Genomic DNA, 21510 nt, shown 5'->3' on the forward strand with positions numbered 1-21510 from the left:
GAAGTGCATGGATTTAAATCATCACAACTTCTTCTAACATTAAAGATCAATACTCTCCACAACTTCCATCCAAATCTTAATTACTTATCATTTTAAGAAGAAAGATAAGGAAAACTACTCAGAATTCATGGAGAAAACAAAACCACACTTTAATTTTAAAGAAGAAATCATTGTCAAACCAACAAGAAGTAACGATTAAAACCAAAAGTAGTTTAAAAACAAAGATAATAACTTATCTCAAATCCTCCACCAAACTCTTGAAGTTCCTTTGAATCTCTTCTCTTTTACAACACTCTATACTCTCTAAATTATACACAAAAAAAATAAAATAGATATGTGGTGCCTGAAAATCTCTCCGAACTAACTCCCTAATTCAAAAACTTTCAAAACTTTCTCTTTTCAAGCACACTTTCAAAGACTCAATCTTCATTATTTTATAAATCTCCAAAAGGTGTCTTGATATCCCTTCAAAATATATCTTGATTCGATGCATTTCTCAAAAAGATGTCTCCTTTCGCAATAATTTTCATCCATGGTGGTTGTAACCACCTATTAAGCCAATGGATGCCTCAAACCTCTTCAAAATTTGCAAAAACTGAATTTACTCATCAATTAACTGCCACTGACGCTTAAGCGCGGGGTTTCTGGCGCTTAGGCGCGGCCTTCTCTGTTTAACCGACACTTACACGTCGGATCTGGCGCTTATGCGCCAATCTGGCGCTTAGGCGCCAAAACTCTTTTGCCCAATTTTCACCTATTTGCTCTAAATTTGATCATTTTTCACTCATTTAAACATTTTTCACCTTTTTACCTGTACCTGAAAGAAAAACACATAAATATCTTCCATTAAAGAGCGATATCTCAAAAATTGGTATAAAAATGCGTCTAAAAACACTATATATTTTAGGTGTATTAGGTACTCAGGGGTACGAAAGTCAGAGTCGACTTTCGGCAGAGCTATATTGGGTGGGGATGTGCAGAGATGTAGATGATGTGACGACGACATGCAATGTGTGCCAACTACACAAGTATTTGACTATGACACCGGAAGAGTTATTCCAACTCCTAGCTTTATCTGAGAAGATTTATGAGAAAGTGACGATCGATTTTACAGAGAGGTTTGCCACGATCAGAGGGATTTATTGTGATATTGGTGGTAGTGGATTGCCATAATAAGTATGCACACTCATTCCATTACGACATCCTTACATTGTGTCAGTCTTTACCGTGTTCATATGAAAATTGGTTCATTTGCGTGGTTTTCTAGAGTCCATTTTGTCAGACAAGATAAGGTGTTCCTCAACCTTTTCTAGAAGGAACTGTTCAAATTACAAAGGATTGTCCTAAAGAGGAGTACAACACATCATTCCCAAACATGGTAAGATGAAAGTGGTCAACAGGAGAGTGGAGACGTACCTGCATTATTTTGTATCAGATACATCGAAACTTTGCGCAAGATGGATTGCTTGGGTGGAGTATTAGTACAACACTTCTTACTATACTACAACACAGACCATTCACTTCGGGATTTTTATGGGCGGGATCTATTTCACCTGATATACTATTGGCATAGTGCTACATCAATATCCAACATAGACCAGTGCTCTAAGGAGAGGGACAACATATTGGCATAACTCAAGTGACATCTATTGAGGGCTCAACAAATCATGAAGGAGGCTAATAGACAGAGGAAGAAGGTACAATTTGAGCATGGGGACATGGTTTGTTTGAAGCTAAGATCTTACCGACAGAAAACAATGACCGGGAGAGAAGAGAGAAGTTTACCTTATGATATTTTGGACCCTATGAGATCGTGACACACATTGGGGCAGTGCATATTATTTGAGGTTGCCACCATCATCATCATTACATCCAATATTTCATGTATCACAGTTGATGCATGCTAGCAGAGACCGTACATCATTTTCTTTACCACCATTGACGCTAATAGAGGACAGAGGTGATTTTGGAATCTTTGAAGGTATAAGAGGTGTGTTGAGGAGTGACCATGGAAAATGATGTGTTAATTAAGTGGAAAGATATGCCAAATTATGAATCATCATGAGAGCCTTATAAAGTGATGTAAAAGCAATTTCCTTAATTCCACCTTAAGAACAAGGTGCTTCTTTGGGAAAGTATTGTTACGTCAGTGTAGGAGGGACCGACCGGGATCCAACTGACCCATCCAAGTTGGTTGGCTGCCTTGGAAGAGTCCAGCCCCCAAATGGGGCCCGTCAAGCCAATAATCATGTACACGATGAGGGGAACTAAGGAGGGGAGGGGGAGTAGTGAGGGGGCGCTAGTTTGAATGTGTTTGACAAGAAAGTTTGAATGTGTTTTGAGAGTCTTATAATGGCTAGTCACCTAAGTTTTGGGTTATGTCTTGATTCCTGTAGTTTCTTCCTTTTGTCTTTTTATTCCTAGAGGCATCTATGGTTTGTAGACAGACCATCTACCTCTCGAATTGTAGATCATCCCTTGTATCTTATTTGTTTGCTTTGATATTAATTAAATTAGCCCTATTTGGGTTTTCCCATCTAATACTTGCAATTTATTTGCTGGTTTTGGCTTTGGTTTTTTATCAAAATACCTCCAAGATTAGCTAGAATATTTTCTGCCACCGGATGGCAAGCCTTCCCACTGGTTCAAACTTTGCCAACGCACAACCACTGCTATAATTACTTGGTTACCAACTTTGCTCCTATCACTTTTCCAATGCCCGCAGGATTTTCTTAAACGCAAAAGGGGCTGTTGTTCTAACACCCACCTTAGGATTAATTTAAGAATAAAAAATGGTAATATAAAATTTGCAAATAAGAAAACAGTAATATTAGAGAAGATAACAGAAAACGAAGAACCTGCTTAGTTGAAATTATAGAGGCCGCCAAAATGCTGTGGTTCCTTTATGCCGCCCCCCATCTCAATGGTTTTTGGCCATTTTCTCCCTGTTATTTTCCCACCTCTTCGAAATGTAGCCGAAACCTGCAAGAAACAAAAGGATTGAACAAAGATTTGATGAGCCAAGCTGCCTTTCGGATTAACTGCAACTGCATATAGGTTGCTGGTCTTCACTCTCTCTAGTTTTTACTGTCTGCAGCAAGGAGTGAATTGCTGCGCTGCTATTTTTATTTAGCCATTGGAATCAGTGGCTGTATCTCAGAACAGTCGTGGAAGAATATGTCTATGAACTCCAATGATTGATTATGGCCGAGTCTCTGACTCCACTACATCCTCATCTGCCCACCTTCTTCCTCCAAGTTTGGGAAAATACACTCCAAGGCCAGGAGACCCTTCCCAACTCTAGGATAACCTGAAGCTAACCTTCAAAAAAGGCCAAAGGCCCTGCTTTTTTTTTAAAGGCCTATTTATATGCTAGTTATCCCAAACAACCCCTTTTATTGTTAAATTACCCCTAAGAATGTAAATATAAGAAACCAGGTTCTCTACTATCTAATTAATTATGAAATGGACCTTCTATATTAATTACACTTATGAATATGCCATTCTACCTGAGTTGAGGTAGATTCGTTCTTGTGTCTTAAAGATTTTCTTACTCATAGTAGAGTGAAGGTATTGCAATGTTGAAGTTTTGGTATGGTGGTCACTTCGTGCAAATTTTTTTGTTGTTGTTGGAATGAAACTCTTCTGATCATCCTGAATAAAATTAACTGCAATCGAAGATTACAAAAAAATGATACTTGAATTATGCACCGTGATTCTATTTTGGACAGCTGATCTAAGTTTTAAATTATATTAGGACAACCTTTTATCCCCTAATATATCTTCATATGATTGGAATCATGTCTTAGTATTGTTGAGGCATGGGTGGGTTATTGTTTAGCACTTTCTCCTCTTGATTTTATTTTTGAACTCTAAGAGCATTTGTTGATAGAGAGTCTTTCATAACTCTTAAGAACTTTAATTTAGAGATTATTGAATCAGCTCCTACATCTTCCTTGAATTCTTCATTTTAAGGTATCAATTTACCTTCTTGCCCTTACGCTCTAATACATTACTATGATCAATCAAGTAGTAAATGGCATGCATCCATGAGAATAACGTCACTCTAAACCTCCTAATGTAATTGTTTATCGATAAAAGACTACACTAAACATCATTTCAAAACCTTAATTTTATTTCTTATGCATAACCAAGATAATTTTCAAGGCTTCAGTGATCTTGACAGAGGTTTAATTTTTTCACCATCTTAGTGGACACAATATTTTCACACTTCCCCAATCAATAATGAGGTTCCAAACTTTTTCTTGTATGGTGTAGCTTTATGAAATATGTTGCAAAGAACTCACTTTGATTTCTTGCCTATGGTGGTACTCAATACTCGTCACACAATAAGGAGTTACTTGCCGTATGCATACACTAAGTTATCATCCCATTTTTAGGTATTTCTACTTCATCTTCACCCTCTGGTGGAACTTCTTCAACTAGGCTATGATTATGGAAACTTGAAGCTGTGTCCAAAACCTAAGCATTGGAATCAGTTAATGAGGGAAGGAATGACTTTATGTGGGACTCACCGTGTGCCATCATTGTTTCATTTACAAAACATTGAGATTCTTGTTTGATTTATAGGACAAATTTTTACCATGTTGTAATCAAGAGGTTTATTGTTGTCATTCTACTCTTAGGGCTAATTTGTTGACATAAGATAACTTCCAATATTAGTTGTACGAGCTATGTTATTGCAGGGCGTAAACCGTCAATGAATCATGTAATGGTTGTCATGCTTTGCCCAGTGGGCGTAAAAGGAACTCACTATTCGTGTGGTGACATTGGATAATATATAATACTATTGTATTTGTATGGCATTTGCGATTGTAGTGCGTAAACTGCTTAGTGAATCATGCAATAGTTGTCACACCATGCCAATCATGCCTAGAAAGAAATCACATGAACTCAGTAGGAGGGTGTGAATTGAAAAACAAAAAATATATCAACCAATATAAACATGATTTCAAAAAAATTTGTCCAGTAAAAAATTATCTTAGCATATAAGTATATTAAAACCTACAAATATCCACTAGGATGCAAATAAAATTTAACCATACCATTAAATCAATTAAGTGATTGTAAACTTAAACACCTCCGATGATATACTTGAAGCATTGATCTTGAAACCTACCTTTAAATAATGCATAACTAATAACCTAAAAATCATGAAATAATATGTATGAGTTTGTAAGAGACAAGCTCAATAGGTGAGTTTCACTAAGTATAAAAGACAAGGCGTGAAATATAAACATGATCAATTAGAGGTAAGAATAACAATAAGCTTTATAGTGTGTACTAGATAAAATTTTAGATATAAGAAATATTTAGTAGTGCTTATTATATAGGTACTGTTCAAAAAGAATTTTCTATCCAAATTAATGATCATTGTGTTGAAATGCAAGAGCATCCACTTACAAGGATGCTTTTTTTATACATCGATCAATGGCTCAATCTTTTTTTTTAATATTATATATTTATACTCAATTATATCAAGACACTTTGAAATGGTGATGATAAATACTAACTCATGAAATTTCAATGATCTTTAATAGAGTCATCAATCTATGAACTTTTTGGATCCGGCTATGCAATATCATAAGGTTTTTATCGCTATACTTATCGCATTACACTACATATGTTATAAGAAATCTTAATTATAGTGAGTGTTCTTAATAAAGACTATATTATGATCAGTTTCACTTATAGCTCAACATCATTTATAAATCATATGGGAAATTATTTATTTTCAGTAATCAAATTTATATGTATAAAATTTTCAGATATTTGTGCAATAAGGAACATGTCAAAGCTACATATTACATAATATCAATATGATAATATGGAATATTATAAATAACTAAAGCATATTCCATAGATTATTATCATTAATGAAAATATACAAATAAATAGCAATGAATACATCCATGACAAGAAGAGGTACATTCATCTCTTTTTTACCATAGGAGCACAGAACTAACGAAGATCACAGGGATTCCAACATTTTCAAACAAAAGTTTGTATGCAAGTGCATCGTCTCTATGTGAATCCGACACGATCATCTTTTCTTGCAGAGCTACTCTGGCATGACCTTCTTTTTGCATAAAATCATCTTTGTGTGATTGTCTCTATTAATGCAAGCTTGTTGTTGCATGATTGACTCTGCGCAGGCGCGATCATATGTCTGTATGAGGCTTTTTTCTGCAATCTCTTTTTCTCGGTCATCTCATACATAATGTGGCCTTTTGGTGAACCTTTTTGTGGGTTCTGATTGACGTTGAAGTTGTCTTATGGCATCGACGTGTTATCCGTCCTTGGTACCAAGGGTGGACCACATCACACCGACCTTTGCTTCTCTCTCATTCGATAGACTTTTGGATCTTCTCTTATGTTTGTGATTGTGCTTGATTACTTTTTTTGTCCTCTACTAGGGTTTCTTTCATTTTTGCTATTCTCTCAAAGCAATTTGGTATCACACATTAGCTTACGTTAACTTCTGAAAAGGTCTTTGTGGGGTTACCACCACCTTCCCATGTGACCCTCTGATATCTCTGAAGCTTCTCCTTTATCCTCTTCGGTGGTTGAATCTCATTCATCTTTTGTGAATGTGTTTCGTAGTTCAAATGTAGTAGAAAACTTCTTGTTTCTAAAATACAATCTTTCACTTTTCTTTCATCAAATTTCAACAAAGAAGTCTTTTTTTAGAGGCAAGCCTATTTTTTTCTTTTTCAATGAAGAAACATTTATACTTGCTAGGCCTCTCGCCTTTTCCTTTATTGTCAAATTTTATATGGTAGACTTGGCATGGGATCAATTCACAAATTTTTTTGGTTTATTTAAAATTGATTGTTGACTACTCCATTGGGCTTTTTGACCTTAGACATGACATCTTAACTTTGATTTAGAAGCAAATTACATCAGTTACTTCTCTCAATGCTCATATTATATTAGTCGTTTCCCAATGCATATATTAAAATAGTTCTCTTATTTTGATTACTCTGTGGAGCCTCTTATCACTACTATTAGATCTCATTTTCACTACTTCGCAAGCACGATTTCACTCAATCAATCTTATTAGCGTGTTTCATAAAGAGATGTGTATTGGATCTCAATCTTGAAGATATTGCCACAAAGGGGAATTTAAAATATTCCCTCATGAATTTTTTTGTCATATTTTCGGACATAATTTTTTTTGTAACTTTATCCTGAGCCGAGGTTTTTGAAATTTTAGTCGTAGACATTTCCATCTGATCAGATTGACCATTCTACTTGTTTGGTGGAAGACATTTCATCTAATCAGACCTATTCTCAAAATCTAGAGCCTTGATCATTGACTGATATTTTTGCTCTTGCTAATCCCTTGATTTTAAACTCTTCATCAATTGTTGATATTATCACTGAGAATATTCTGTAAATAATTGAAATGTCACAATTTCATCGAAGTTGCGAATATAATGATGATTATTAACCACAACAAGATTTTGATTCTGATTGGAGTATTCAAAGTGTTGTCTATTTGATACAACAATAACGACAACAACTATTCTTAATCTCACTAAGTGGATAAAGGATAAAAGATTTTATTTTCTTTATACAAAAATGGATAGAAATCACAAGAAAATTTATTACTGCTCTCAAATGTTCATTACACTTCAACTAGGCAATTCAAATGACTTTTTTATCTTATATTGTCTTGCTGAATTTCTCTTTCTACTGAGTATAAAACTTAAAAAAAGGAATATATCTTGTGAGTATATCCTGTTGAATTCCTCATTTCAAGCTAGGCAATCCATATATTCCATTTTAAAGTTTTATACTCGTAAAATATATTTAAATATTGACAATAGAACATATGTTGAGTTCTAGCTTGAAACAATCTGTTTGAATGCATATGTTTATATGGAGACCAATCTGTTTGATTGCATTGAAGATGGAGACCAACGACACGATGTCGTGCAGGTCTAGCTTGAAATGCACTGCAAATATAAAAATCATCTAATTATCATTCATTCCATAAAATGTATTTTGCCAACACAACCAAAATGTCAAAATGTTTAATAAAATTTTCTGTATTCTTTGCTTTTTTACTTTTTGCTCTATTTTTGTGCTAGAAGAATGTAGCCATTATCAACTTATAGTAATATTGGATAGATGAAAATGTGTGTTTGTTCCATTGTACCATGGTTTCAAGACAGAAACTAAGTTTTGTGGATTTTAGATGCATGAATTCCTAACATACCTTCTATTGCATTTAAATATAAGACTGAAGGTAATATCACTTGAGTTCTCTGTTGAACTCCACAATAAAGATTGTCATTTCCAATTGTATCATATGGTATTCTGCTATTCTTTTTATAATTTAAGTAAAATGTGAAGAAATTATGCTTGATATTAGGTTATAATTCTTGTTAAGGTGCTTATCGTAAATCTCATAATATTTTTTATTCTATAATCATGACTTGATTTCAAAACTTAACAAGCATCTTACGAATATATGAGCAGTAATTTTGGCAAATATGAAAATGTTTTCTTTGAGATCATGGAGATTGTGTTGGTAAATTAATTTATCAATACACCTACCTTTAAGTTCATGAGCTTTTTAGGATGTCAAAGTTTATGTGAGTGGTAATACAAAAAGTGACTTGGGATTTTAGTAATTCATTGATATTACTCATGAGTAAAAAATGCCAATCAGAAAGCTAGAGTGAACCTAAATCGAGTGATTAACAACTGATTGAGGAATTATTATGTTAGAATAATTTGGCAGCGCTTTAACCCTTATTTTTACCGAAATTGTTAAGCCAAAGTTGTGTCAGCAGCTTCCTATCTTGTCAAGATGGTGTTGATATTGGGCAAAACATGCTATAATGTTCCCTGGTTAAAATAAGGGGAAAAAAGAATATTAACAAGAATTACATAGGAAAAAATGACTTTAAAGGTATTTTTGGAATCAGTGCAACATATGACTAATCAATTAAATCTATTATTGCACTCATCTCAAAATTAATGTTTTAAAAGCCTATTAAGTATTATGCTGCCCCAAATTTTCTCCATTCTGTTGGGGCATGAAGGAAACTAGGGGTAGCTGTTTGGATATATCCATATATTTATTATCTGATATCTATTAAAAAAAGTTAATATTTATTACACATGTTGGTATTTTGTCATCAGCATATATCAATAAACTTACTTTTGGTGCATACAACTGCAGGCCGTTCTCCATTGAATTTCAGGTTTCTATTGTAATTAGTTTTCAGTCCGAGCTATCCAAGTTATATTCAAAATTTGATCTCCAAACTCCAAGACAATGGGTGAGCAAGTTCATCTTATTTTGTTTCCTAGGGATTAATTTTATATTTGTTTTTATACTTATATAAACATTCCCTTTATTTAGTTGGCTTCATTGACATTGCCACTAAGAGTTTTCAGATCAACTTGAGCTATTTACAGTGCTACCACTTTATAAACTGAAACACTGGTTCTCGAAATTGGTACTCATTTCTTTATACTTAAACATCATTTTCTGAAATATGTAGAAGAAATTTGCATCATTAATTTATGTTGTATTTTATTTTTAGTTTTTTGTACAGTATCTGAATGCAATGCAAATACTATGCCTTAAAGAAAACATTTTTTTTCCAAATTATTGTAAAAGATATTACTATATGTCCTAGTTGCTTTTCATTTTGTACCATTTTTCTTAGAAAAATTTTCAGCGCCTATGTATTGATGTAGGAGGCATTTGATTTTGGGAATTTCATAGCTCTCAAAATATTTAGGGTCATTACATGCATAGCACACAATTCTTATGTATTTACATATCCCGCATCGAAACTTTATTGATTTTTATACTATAGTATTTAAATCTTTAATATCACATAAAAAATAACACTGAAATACACATTTTCATGCATAGGTTTAAAGCACCAAAGTGCTATGTAATTATTGAAGTTTAGGTGTGATATATATAAATATATAAGAATTAAGTGCTATGTATGTAAATTTCCCAAATTTTTTATCAAGTTGATTGACATTGAACTTGTGGGTTTTAAAGATAGGCTTGCTAGCATAACAATATGTTTTTGTTTGAATAATGTCAGGCATGCGATTTGTTATTCCCAAACAATTCACTAATATTAAATCCCTTCACATTTCATCTTTTCAGTTACAATTCAACCAAAATAGCTAGGTAAGTTCTGCAAAATGCAACTTTGGTATAACAATAAGTGCCGACTTCTTGTGAATTGTTAGTCCTGCAATTTCGCTCATATCCAATACTTCATCCTTCGATTCTTCCGGAACCTCCCAGTCGAAAACTTGCAACAACTTCGCGAGGGTGCATTCTATAACGGCAATTGCGAAGCCTATCCCCGGGCAGGCTCTTCTCCCTGCTCCAAACGGTGTAAGCTGGAAGTGTTGTCCTCTAAAATCAACATTACTATTTATGAATCTATCAGGCCGAAATTCATCTGGCGTGTCCCAATAATTAGGATCTCTAGCGATTCCCCATGCATTAATTATGATTCTTGTTCCAACAGGAATGTCATAGCCTTTTAACTGAGTGTCTTCTGTTGTGAGTCTGGGAACTAGCAGAGCAACTGGAACGTGCAATCTTAGAGTCTCTTTGATAGTTGCTTTTAGGTAAGTTAATTTATCTATATCTTCCTCTTCAATAACCTGTTTAGATCCAAGAGTCTCTCTTATCTCCCTTTGAACCTTTTGGATCAATATGGGGTGCTTGATGAGCTCTGCCATGACCCATTCTAAAGTGGTGATTGTTGTGTCTGTGCCAGCAGCAAACATTTCCTAACATAATTTATTAGAAGAAAAAAAATTTAGGATATCATGTTTGTTTATTTTCATGTTTATATATGAAAATAATACTATACATGCATGCATGCATATATATATATATATATATATAGACACACACACACATATGTATAGTATTATTTTCATGATTCAAAGCCTTGGTGTTTACTTTGAGATTTGTGCTCTACATTCATGTGATTATTACAAGGTCATCGTCACCTTTAGAGGCAAATTCTTCAGAAAATTCTAGAATGATTGTCTATTGTTGATAAATCTTTTCAGGTGTAAATGTTAAATACTTACTAGAATTAGAGCTTTAATATGCTCTTTACCAAGGGGGATGTCAGCATCTTCGGAACCATGTTCGTCTTTAACTGATAACAACACATCCACCAAGTCCTCACATTCTTTGCTGCTCCCAATTGCATTTGAACTCTTTTTTCTACTCAGATGCTCCTCCAAAACCCGCTCCAAAAACTGATCCAACTCCCTCGAAGTCCTCCTCGCTCTTCCCTCCAACCCAATCACCCTATCCACCCAACCCAGCCAAGGAATAAAATCGGCCATTGGAAAGCTCCCCAACAACCTCTGAAACTCATCCAACATCTCTCGAAATCTCGTCTCCCCAGAGTACTTCCTCCCCAACGCCACCCTGCATATGATATCATTCGTGAGAACCCCCAACCTCTTGCTCAAGTTCACCGCCTCCGCCGCCGCTGAAGCAGTGCGAATCTCTTCAATTAGGAGATCTATTTCCTCCTGTCGCACGCGCTTGTACGATTGCACGCGCCTGCTGCTCAGCAGATGGACGATGGATATTTTCTTCATCATCCTCCAATAGTCATTGTAAGGCGAGAAGGCGATATCCGTGCTATTGTAGAGCAGATGGTTGGCCATGGACGATGGTGGACGGCTGGCGAAGATGAGGTCTTGAGTCTTCATAACTTGTTCCGCTAGTTCTGCGGAGGAGATGACGACGGTGGGGGCGACGATGCCTAATCGGAGAAGGATGAGAGGGCCATATTGTTTAGAAAGGGAGTTGAGGGATCGGTGAGGAAATGAGCCGAGTTGGTGAAGGTTTCCCAACAGTGGGAGACCTCGCGGGCACGGCGGAAGCTTTTTGGCGGCGACGGCTTTGCGCTTGCGGAGGAGGAAAAGGAGGAGGAGAATTGTTAGCAGGCTTAGGAGGATCGTCATGGTTGCTTTGTTTGGGGTTTCGCTTGGATTGTACATTGTTTGCTATTTTAAAAAATTTGGGTGGTTTCTTTGAAAATGTTTCTAAAAAATCTGCTGCCAAACAAATATCTGCTACATGTCCGTGCCGTCATTCAGTCAGTTTTTGTTTCGTATTTGACTTCTCCACCTGCTAAGTGTTCCGTGAGATTAACTTGAAGCTCAAATGTAAGAAATAATTTATACAAAAAAAAAAAAAAGTATATCGAACTTTCTTAGCTTTAAATTTGTGTTTTCTGATGGCCCAGATTTCTTTTTTTACTGAAATTGCATGGTAAAAAATGAGTTTAAGGGCCCATTTGGCTCGGAGTTTTTGCTGCGGCTCGTCTCCCTCCCGCGAATCAATCCATCCCGTTTGAGGCGGAGTTTTTGCCGCGGCTCCGCTCAGTTAGGCAAAACGAAAACGCAGCTTGCTCTATTTGCGATTGTTTGGAGAAGGGGAGATGGAAGAGGTTTACCTTTCTCGATGGTTGCGGTTATGTGTGAAGTGCAAGATGAGGAAAATGGAAGTTTCAAATCTCTGTATATTGCCATTCTGTCCTTGCCTTCCCAGTATCCATATCACTGCACTTATCGTGGTTGCTCTATTTTGGTTCTTACAGGTCCCCTCTAATCCATATCACTGCACTTATCGTGGTTGCTCTAATCATCTATAAGGTTACTCCACCTTTTACTTTTACCTCTTGCTTCCTGCATTTGTTTTATACTGCTTCGGAATGCTCTGTAATTTAGCTGTTTGTTGAATTGTAGAGAATTGCTATTTCAGATTTTGTTTCAGGTTTTGCACAGAATCTCTTCTTCATCTTCTCCGTCCCTTAATTTGACTTGTCGGTGAGGCCTCTATAGATAGGATTTTATATGAAAATATTCCTTTTTTTATAGATGAGGGTGGGGGTGCATTTAGATACATACCACCCAAGTTCTATGTATTTTTATATTTCACTAAAAAGGGACAAAATGATCATTTTTGTAGAAACAACTACCTCACAGTTGTTTTCACATTTGCAACAAACATACAGTCGGCTTCCCCGCAGCAGCTTCCCTACAGTAGCTTCCTGGGGCAGCACAACTGCAGCTGCGTCAAACAGACCCTCAATGCTCGAAGCCGTGTTCTGAGATTTGTGGTCTGATTTACCAAATTTGAGTGCGCTCTAAAACCTATGAACTTTTTTTAAGTCCCTGAAACTCAAATTCACCCAATTATTTTTAATATTTTTATTACTATTTAATTATTTTTATTTTAAAAATATTAATGTCATTAAATTTAGAAAACAAAAATATTTTTTTCCAAGTAATAACTGTTATAAATTTAAAATTTTGAAAAGTTCAATGGTATGACTACAACAACAAACCTTTATCTCATCAAGCGGGATTAGTTATATGAATTCTTTTTCTTCCTATTTAGAATTGTGGTTTCATTTAAATAAAATAAATTAAGAATATTTTAATACAATATGCCAATTTTTTTTAAATTTATAAAATTTGAATGATATATATATATATATATATAAAAGACAATTTTCATGTATTTAGATTTCTAACTTCTAAGCTTTAAAATAAAAAATATTGTTATGATTAATTTTTAAAAATAAATACATTAAGCATAAATAAAGTATTGTAAACGTTAAAACAGAAATTTAATTATTAGATGTGCAAAAAAATTGAAATTTTGTGATATGTATTTATTTATTTTTATTTTCTCATGTATAAAGCCGCCGTTAACAAATGCAAATAATGAAAATGAAGAGGGCTTGTGCGGGCGAAGGCAACCCATGACCAATTGTAAAACCGGACAAAGCTTATATGACCAATCTAAAATCTCATAGCATTAAAAATTATTTTAGATGTCAAATTAAATTAATTCCATTAGTGCAAATCATAATGTTTTTAATATCTCCGAGGATTCAAATTCGAGCAAGTCTGGGCCTTGATCAAAATAAATTAACTCAACTTGGGCCTTATAAGTTCGACCTGATTAGTAAAAATTTTGAAGTCCTATCTTGAGTTAGATAGCCCAACTTTAAGAACCCTATACCTGTTGAGACAAATTAGGGCGAAGAAAAATAGTAATCGACACAAATCCAGAAGAACACAAAGATTTAACGAGGTTCGGCAAAGATGCCTACGTCCTCGGGAGCAGAGCGACGATTTTCTTTCAATATTCAGAAAAGATTACAGAATAGAATATTCAGCTCTCTCTTATGATTACAAACTTATGATTACAAACAGGTCTATTTATAATCCTAGGGTAAGCCCTGCAGTACAATATGTAATTCTCAAATTACCCCTGTACCGTATAGCCCCAACCCATATAACGTAACTTCTCAATTTGGACAGATTCTTTCGCTTCAATTTGGACAGATTCTTCTCCGCTCCACTCCGCTCCGCTTCGTTCCAGCGTCTGTCCCTATATGGTATATGAGCCATACCATAACAATACCCCTATTTAATCTACTTTGGTTACACACTTCTCATCATAAAATATATATAATAACGTTATGTGCATGAGGAGCCCATCAAATATCATAACCAATCATATTCATCATATTATAAATGAACTCATATTATTTGTGTTATCAAAGTGAATGTTAGATCATGAACCCACATTGGTAAATGCATAAATGGTGCTACTAAGATTTGTTAACCCTGTAAGCTTAGGCGATTCATATATAACTCGTTATTGAATTTTCATAATGAATTTTGCATAATATCCGTCTAATGATTTCTTTTTTTTTTTTTTTCAGTTTTGTTGATTTAATAACATAAATCACAAAAAGCATCACTTTCACTAAGCTATTAAAAGATTTGTATTTGGGAATGTCAGCATAAGGAGAAAATAGTGTAATTTGTTCGGACGCAAGCTGTGTTCGGACAATGGTTGCGATACAACGAAGGTTTGTTTTTTCTTTTTTCCTTCTCCGTGTATTGCAGCTCGAACAATGGACACAATATTTCTTCCACTATAAACTCCATGGTTATCTTAAATATAATGTATATGCCATTTTAAAATTTATTATGCATTGCTTACGTAGGTCTTATCAAATGCCTCAAACACAAATGAACATATCAAATTCATAAAATTTATGAATTTGGCTTTGTCCTTACTGCATGGATATGTCAAAGGTATTTCCTTTAAAACATAGTAGGGCAAACAATCGGTTCGACTGCCACCGTAGATTTTTTCACCACGATCACCCATTTAGAAGGATCGTAGATGCATTCTTCAAAAACAGGGTTGAGAGATCAAGTCCACTCCTGGTGATTACTGGAGTCGAAATATTGCAGATGATCAGTGAAGTACCGAAGATCACCGAGAGAACAAAGCTAGATTCAATTTTTCTTCCTAATTTTGGTGTCACGCACAATTGGATTAAGTATATTATATTCTAGAACCTTTGGTACTGAAAGACTAACCTGATTTGACATAATCTTGATATTATGCACATTGAGAAGATTTTATTGATAAAATCTTCAATATTGTGATGGATATCAAGAATAAGACAAAAGATAATGTGAAAGCTGAAATGAACCTGAGAGAATGTTGCAAAATGATGGCATTAGAACTTCAGGAGACAAATGAATGTAAATTAATAAACCTCAAAGCTGCATACTGTCTTACACCAGATCAAGGAGGATAATTTTTGAGTGGGTGAATTCTCAGAAGTTTCCCAGCAGCCATGTGTCAAATATGAATTGATGTTTTGACTTTGGAACGGTTAATGTATTTGACATGAAGAGTCACAACATTCGTATATTTCTGTAGTGCTTATTACTCATTGAATTTCAAGCGCTACCAAAGTTAATGCTTAATCCCTTGATCATAGTTAGTATACATCTATGGACACTGAATGTTGACTCGCTGAAACATCTCAATACGAGCATTCTTCTATTATGTAAGCCTGAGCAGATATTTCCTATCAGTTTCTTTGACTCTATGGAGCATCTGCCTATACATCTATGTTAAGAGGCTATATTGTGGGGTCTAGTACAGTATAGATGAATGTATCCCTTTAAGAGGCACGTCTTTTTGATGCATACATTGCAAGTAGCATTATTTTTCACATTTAATAACCACTATATTAAATTTAAAATATATGTGCTGCATATTTAAAAAAATAATAATAAAAATGATTAAGAATAAAGCACGTCCTAAGGGATCGATCTCCGAAGCATGTATGTTGCAGAAGATGATAACTTTTTACTCTTCTTATTTTGAGCAAGGCCATCAAAGAGGTCATAGTGTAGGTGACATGCCTTTAGAACCAGAGTTATCTGTATATCAAATATTAGGTAAGCCATCAGGGAGGCATTATGCACGGTACCTAAGCGATAAAGAGATTCGGTCAATTGCATTGTACGTCCTAATGAACTATGACAAAGCCTAGCCATTTATACAATAATATCCAAAATCAATATTAATTATCATTTATTGCTGTGAATTTTAGTCATATACTAACTAATTTGAAAATAAAAAAAAAATATATTGTGAGCAGATTATTTATTAACAGTCTGAACAAGTAAGATGAGTCTCTGATAATCAAGAAAGTCGAAGCAGAATTTCCAAGAAGATTCAAATTTTACGTACGTAGAAGCAACTCTTCTAAACACATGTGCATAATATAATCATCAAATTTAAAGTTACACTGAAGGTATCTCTTAGTTTACTATAGGTTCACAATACAACCAACAATATCATAGATTAAAGATTACTAGATCTTGCATGGGTGTCTAATCACAATGTTACTACATGCAGATATTTGACGTAAATGGTTATAGATTCCATACAAGTCTATGGTGTGAATGGAAAAAGACATATAACTGTGGTGTCGTTGTTAAAAGAAACACACACACATATAACGAGATTAGCTATTACAGCCTACTTGATGAAGTCATTCAATTACAATATCCAGGTATTGCCAACTACAATATGTACTTATTCAAATGCTAGTGGTTTGATTCTGTTCTGAATCAAGGAATTTGAGCACTCGTGCCTTATGATAGCACTGAAGTCAAATTTAATATACAATATGTAAAGTTTGATCCATTTGTTCTGGCACGCCAAGCTATGCAGGTTTATTACCTTCAATATCCTGGTAGAGTAAGGAAAAAAATTAATTGGGTTGTTTTTATGAAGAATAAACAAAGGAAAACTATTGAGAGGCACAGTACTATAGAACCAATTCACCAAGGGAAAGGTATGTTAGATTTTAACATTCAAGGCGGTACAAACAATGACAAGTTTGCGTTGGAGGGTACCACGAGAATTTTTGAATGAGGATGATGATGAGAGCGAAGAAGAAATTTTAGGCTCATATTTGACGAAGAGTTCCTCTTATGAAACTTAGTAATATATGTATGTAATTTTAGATTAATTGTTCTACAACTACTTTTTGTCTTTTATTTTTGTTGTATTGAGGCATAACTTTTTAATCTTATTTTTCCTTATTTTTAGACATATCTCCTACTTCTGTTTTAGCTTTACTGCACTGCTTTTTTTAACTTATGACTATCAGTGCTAATCTTATTAATGTCATTCCCTTATTTGCAAATGACAACAAGTGGTGCAGGTGGTTAGTCACCTCAGAGACCTGTGGTTTTGGGGCACTGAAAAGCACCTACCGTATCAGGAAGAGGATGTTGTCTACTTCTGCCGCTGCTTCCACTAATGATCCCGCTCCCCTATATTCTGTTGTTGCTACACCTCTTGCAACAACTCCTCCAATCATCTTTTTTGACAAACGATCATGCTGTTATGCAGGTTTAGCTTGAAATACACCACAAATATAAAAATCACCTAATCATTACTCATTTTATAAAATGTATTTCACCAACGCATCTGAAATGTCAAAACCATTAATTAAATTTTCTGCTTTCTTTGCTCTTTTACTTTTTGCTCTATTTTTGTGCTAAAAGAATGTAGCTATCATCAACTTAAAAATGTGTAGGCTAGATGAAAATGTGTGTTTGTTCCGACGTACTATTACTTCAAGATAGAAACTAAGTTTAGTGGATTTTAGATGCATGACATACCTTCCATTGCATTCAAATATATATATATATATATATATATATATATATATATATATATATATATATGAGTTCTCTGCTGGACTCCAGAATACAAATTCTCTTATCCAATTGTATCATATGGTACTTTCTATTCTTTTTATAATTAAGGTAAAATGTGAAGAAATTATTTGATATTAGGTTATTATTCTTGTTAGGGTCCTTATCATGAATCTCATAATATTTTTACTCTATTATCATGATTGGATTTCAATTCTTAATATGCATCTTATGACTATATGAGTAGTAATTTTCATAAATATGAAAATGATTTCTCTGAGATCATAAAATTGTATTTGTAAATTAATTTCTGAATACATTTATCATTAAGTGCATGGGCTTTTGAGGATATCTTATGCCAATGTTTATGTGAGTGGTACTATGATATGTAACTTAGGATTTTAGTAATTCGTCTTAGTTCCATTTCATTTTGTACCAATTTTCTTAGAGAAAGTTTGAGCGCCCCAATATTGACGTAGGATGCATTCGATTTTAGGATTTTCATGACTCAAAATTTTTTGGGGGATTTACATGTATAACGCAGTTCTTATGTATTTATATATCTCATATAAAAAATTTCATATTTACACCTGTATGCCAAAAAATCGTCAGCATGAAGCTCGAGACAAACTCGAGGTTAAGATAAAAAGAAAATATGACTAGGTTTCCCTCTGATGAAAAGTTACCAGGCCTCATGAATCAGACCTGCCGATGGCCAGCCGATTGAAGTGCGATCGTCTCACCGATAGTCAGACGGCCAAAGAGCCACCAAGGCCCAAAAAGGGACAAATATCCACGCCAAAGACTGAACAAAGGTCTAGCACCTCTAATAATCTTACAAGTATCAACGCAAAACTATCTTAACAACTCCCCCAAAATTACCGGAGATCACTAAAGAATAATAAAAACAAGATAGGTTTGTAAATTTTACAAATTTTTTACCAAGTTGATTGGAATTCGTCTTCTGGGTTTTAAAGATAGGCTTGCTAGCATAACAATATGTTTTAGTTTGAACAATGCTTGAAGTGAGTTGTTAATGCCTAACAATTCACTCATAACAAATCCTTAAACATTTATTCTTTTTAGTAACAATCCAGCCAAATAGCTTGGTAAGTAGTGCCTAACATGCGAGTTATTTGGAATACATAAGAATTGCATTTCAAGCATGTAAAATTCCCAAATTTGTTGCCAAGTTGATTGTAATTCTCCTTCTAGGTTGCATAACACTGTATTTTTGTTTGAACAATGCCTGACATGCGAGTTGTTATTCCCTAATAATTCACTCATAAAAAATCCTATTACTTTTCTTCTTTGCAGATACAATTAAACCAAATAGCTAGGTAAGTAGTGCAGAATGCAACTTTGGGATAAGATAAAGTGTGTGCTTCTTCTGAACTATTATTCCTCCAATTTCTCTCATATCCAGAACGTCATCCTTCAATTCTTTCGGAACCTCCCAGTCAAAATCTCACAACAAGTTCACTAGGGTGCATTCTATAACGGCAATTCCGAAGTCTATCCCCGGGCAGGCTCTTCTCCCCGCTCCGAATGGTGTAAGTTGAAATTGTTGTCCTCTAAAATCAACATTGCTATTTAAGAACCTATCAGGCCAAAATTCTTCTGGCCTGTTCCAATAATTAGGATCTCTAGCAATTCCCCATGCATTGATTATTATTCTTGCTCCAGCAGGAATGTCATAGCCTTGCAACTGAGTGTCTTCCATTGTGAGTCTTGGAATTAGCAGAGCAACCGGAACGTGCAATCTTAATGTCTCTTTGATAGTTGCTTTTAGGTAAGTTAATCTGTCAATATCTTCTTGTTCAATAACTTGTTTCGATCGAAGAGTATCTCTTATCTCTCTTTGAACCTTTTGCATCACTGTTGGATGCTTTATGAGCTCTGCCATGCCCCATTCTAGTGTGGTGAAGGTTGTGTCTGTGCCAGCAGCAAACATTTCCTGACATAATTTATTAGAAGTAAAACAATTAGTGTATCTTGTTTGTTTATTTTCAGGTGTGTTTATATATATATATATATATATATATATATATTTGTGTGTGTAGTATTATTTTCATGATTCCAAGTCTTGGTGTTTACATTGACATTTGTGCTCTCCATTCATGTGATTATTACAAGATCATAATCCTAGAGCTGTATAACCAACGACAATGTTAAAGAAAAAGGGTACGAATCACCTTTAAAGGCAAATTCCTATGAAATTTCTAGAATGATTGTCTTCATAAATCTTTTCAGGTGTAAATGTTAAATACTTACTAGAATTAGAGCTTTAATATGCTCTTTACCAAGGGCGATGTCAGCATCGTATATGCTCTTTACCAAGGGGCGATGTCAGCATCGTTGGAATCATGTTCTTCTTTAACTGATAACAGCACATCCACCAAATCCATACATTCTTTGCTGCTCCCAATCGCATTTGAACTCTTTTTCCTACTCAGATGCTCCTCCAAAACCCGCTCCAACAACTCATCCAACTCCTTCGAAGCCCTCCTCGCTCTTCCCTCCAAACCAATGACCCTATCCACCCAACCCAGCCAAGGAAAAAAATCCGCCATTGGGAAGCTCCCCAACAACTTCCGAAACTCATCCAACATCTCTTGAAATCTCGTCTCCCCAGAGTACTTTCTCCCCAACGCCACCCTGCATATGATATCATTCGTGAGAACCCTCAACCTCTTGCTCAAGTTCACCGCCTCCGCAGCCGCGGACGCAGCGTGAATCTCTGCAATTAAAAGATCCATTTCCTCCTGCCGCAGGCGCTTGTACGATTGCACGCGCCTGTTGCTCAGCAGATGGACGATGGATATCTTCTTCATCATTCTCCAATAGTCGTTGTAAGGCGAGAAGGCGATATCCGTGCTATTGTAGAAGAGATGGTTGGCCATGGACGACGGTGGACGGTTCGCGAAGATGAGGTCTTGAGTCTTCATGACTTGTTCCGCGAGTTCTGCGGTGGAGATGACGACGGTGGGGGCGACGATGCCTAATCGGAGAAGGATGATAGGGCCATATTGTTTAGAAAGGGAGTTGAGGGATCGGTGAGGAAATGAGCCGAGTTGGTGGAGGTTTCCCAATAGTGGGAGGCCTGGTGGTTGCGGAGGGAGCTTTGTGGCGGCAATGGCTTTGCGCTTGCGGAGGAAGAAGTAGAGGAGGGGAATTGTTAGCAGGTTCAGGAGGATCATTTTGGTTGCCATGTTTGGGGTTTTCCTACGATTGTTCTGTGTTTGCTCTTTTGCTTTCTCTTGACTTCTGGTTAGGAAGTCTGTATTTATAGAAGAAATATTACAGCTAAATTTTCATATATATATATATATATTTATATATATATTTGATGCAGAAAAAGTGATATATATATATAGAGTTGTTAATGCCTAA

At 35.1% G+C, this 21510-nt stretch overlaps 3 protein-coding genes across 6 annotated transcripts in view; 1 reads left to right on the forward strand and 2 right to left on the reverse strand.

Moving 5' to 3' along the window:
- Positions 1 to 17878, forward strand: part of LOC110024055 (Down syndrome critical region protein 3 homolog) — an 80696-nt gene extending 62818 nt beyond the window's left edge. Inside the window, exons 10-12 of one of the 4 annotated variants that reach the window (XR_002293961.1) lie at positions 9218 to 9317; positions 9401 to 9497; positions 17619 to 17878. Coding sequence is in view for 1 of the 4 variants with exons in the window: in XM_020723787.1 (XP_020579446.1) it covers positions 9218 to 9317; positions 9401 to 9445 (145 nt within the window). In the remaining 3 variants the exon portion in view is untranslated. Of the gene's footprint in view, positions 1 to 9217; positions 9318 to 9400; positions 9727 to 12299; positions 12884 to 17618 lie in introns of those variants that run through there. The other 3 variants (XR_002293959.1, XR_002293960.1, XM_020723787.1) reach the window with 3 other exon arrangements.
- Positions 10072 to 12201, reverse strand: LOC110024053 (cytochrome P450 71A1-like). Its single transcript, XM_020723786.1, has 2 exons — positions 11122 to 12201; positions 10072 to 10812 (listed from the first exon to the last, which is right to left on the reverse strand). The coding sequence occupies exons 1-2, from the start codon at positions 12049 to 12051 to the stop codon at positions 10192 to 10194; spliced, it is 1551 nt and encodes a 516-aa protein (XP_020579445.1). The 5' UTR covers positions 12052 to 12201; the 3' UTR covers positions 10072 to 10191.
- A 1405-nt stretch (positions 17879 to 19283) lies between the features above and the next one.
- Positions 19284 to 21358, reverse strand: LOC110023988 (cytochrome P450 71A1-like). Its single transcript, XM_020723669.1, has 3 exons — positions 20472 to 21358; positions 20392 to 20439; positions 19284 to 20074 (listed from the first exon to the last, which is right to left on the reverse strand). Exons 1-3 carry the CDS (start codon positions 21327 to 21329, stop codon positions 19586 to 19588), a joined length of 1395 nt encoding a protein of 464 aa, XP_020579328.1. The 5' UTR covers positions 21330 to 21358; the 3' UTR covers positions 19284 to 19585.
- Positions 21359 to 21510: the final 152 nt, after the last annotated feature.

The sequence above is a fragment of the Phalaenopsis equestris genome, unplaced genomic scaffold (genome assembly GCF_001263595.1).
Source record: "Phalaenopsis equestris unplaced genomic scaffold, ASM126359v1 Scaffold000240, whole genome shotgun sequence".
NCBI classification, from domain to species: Eukaryota; Viridiplantae; Streptophyta; class Magnoliopsida; order Asparagales; family Orchidaceae; genus Phalaenopsis; species Phalaenopsis equestris.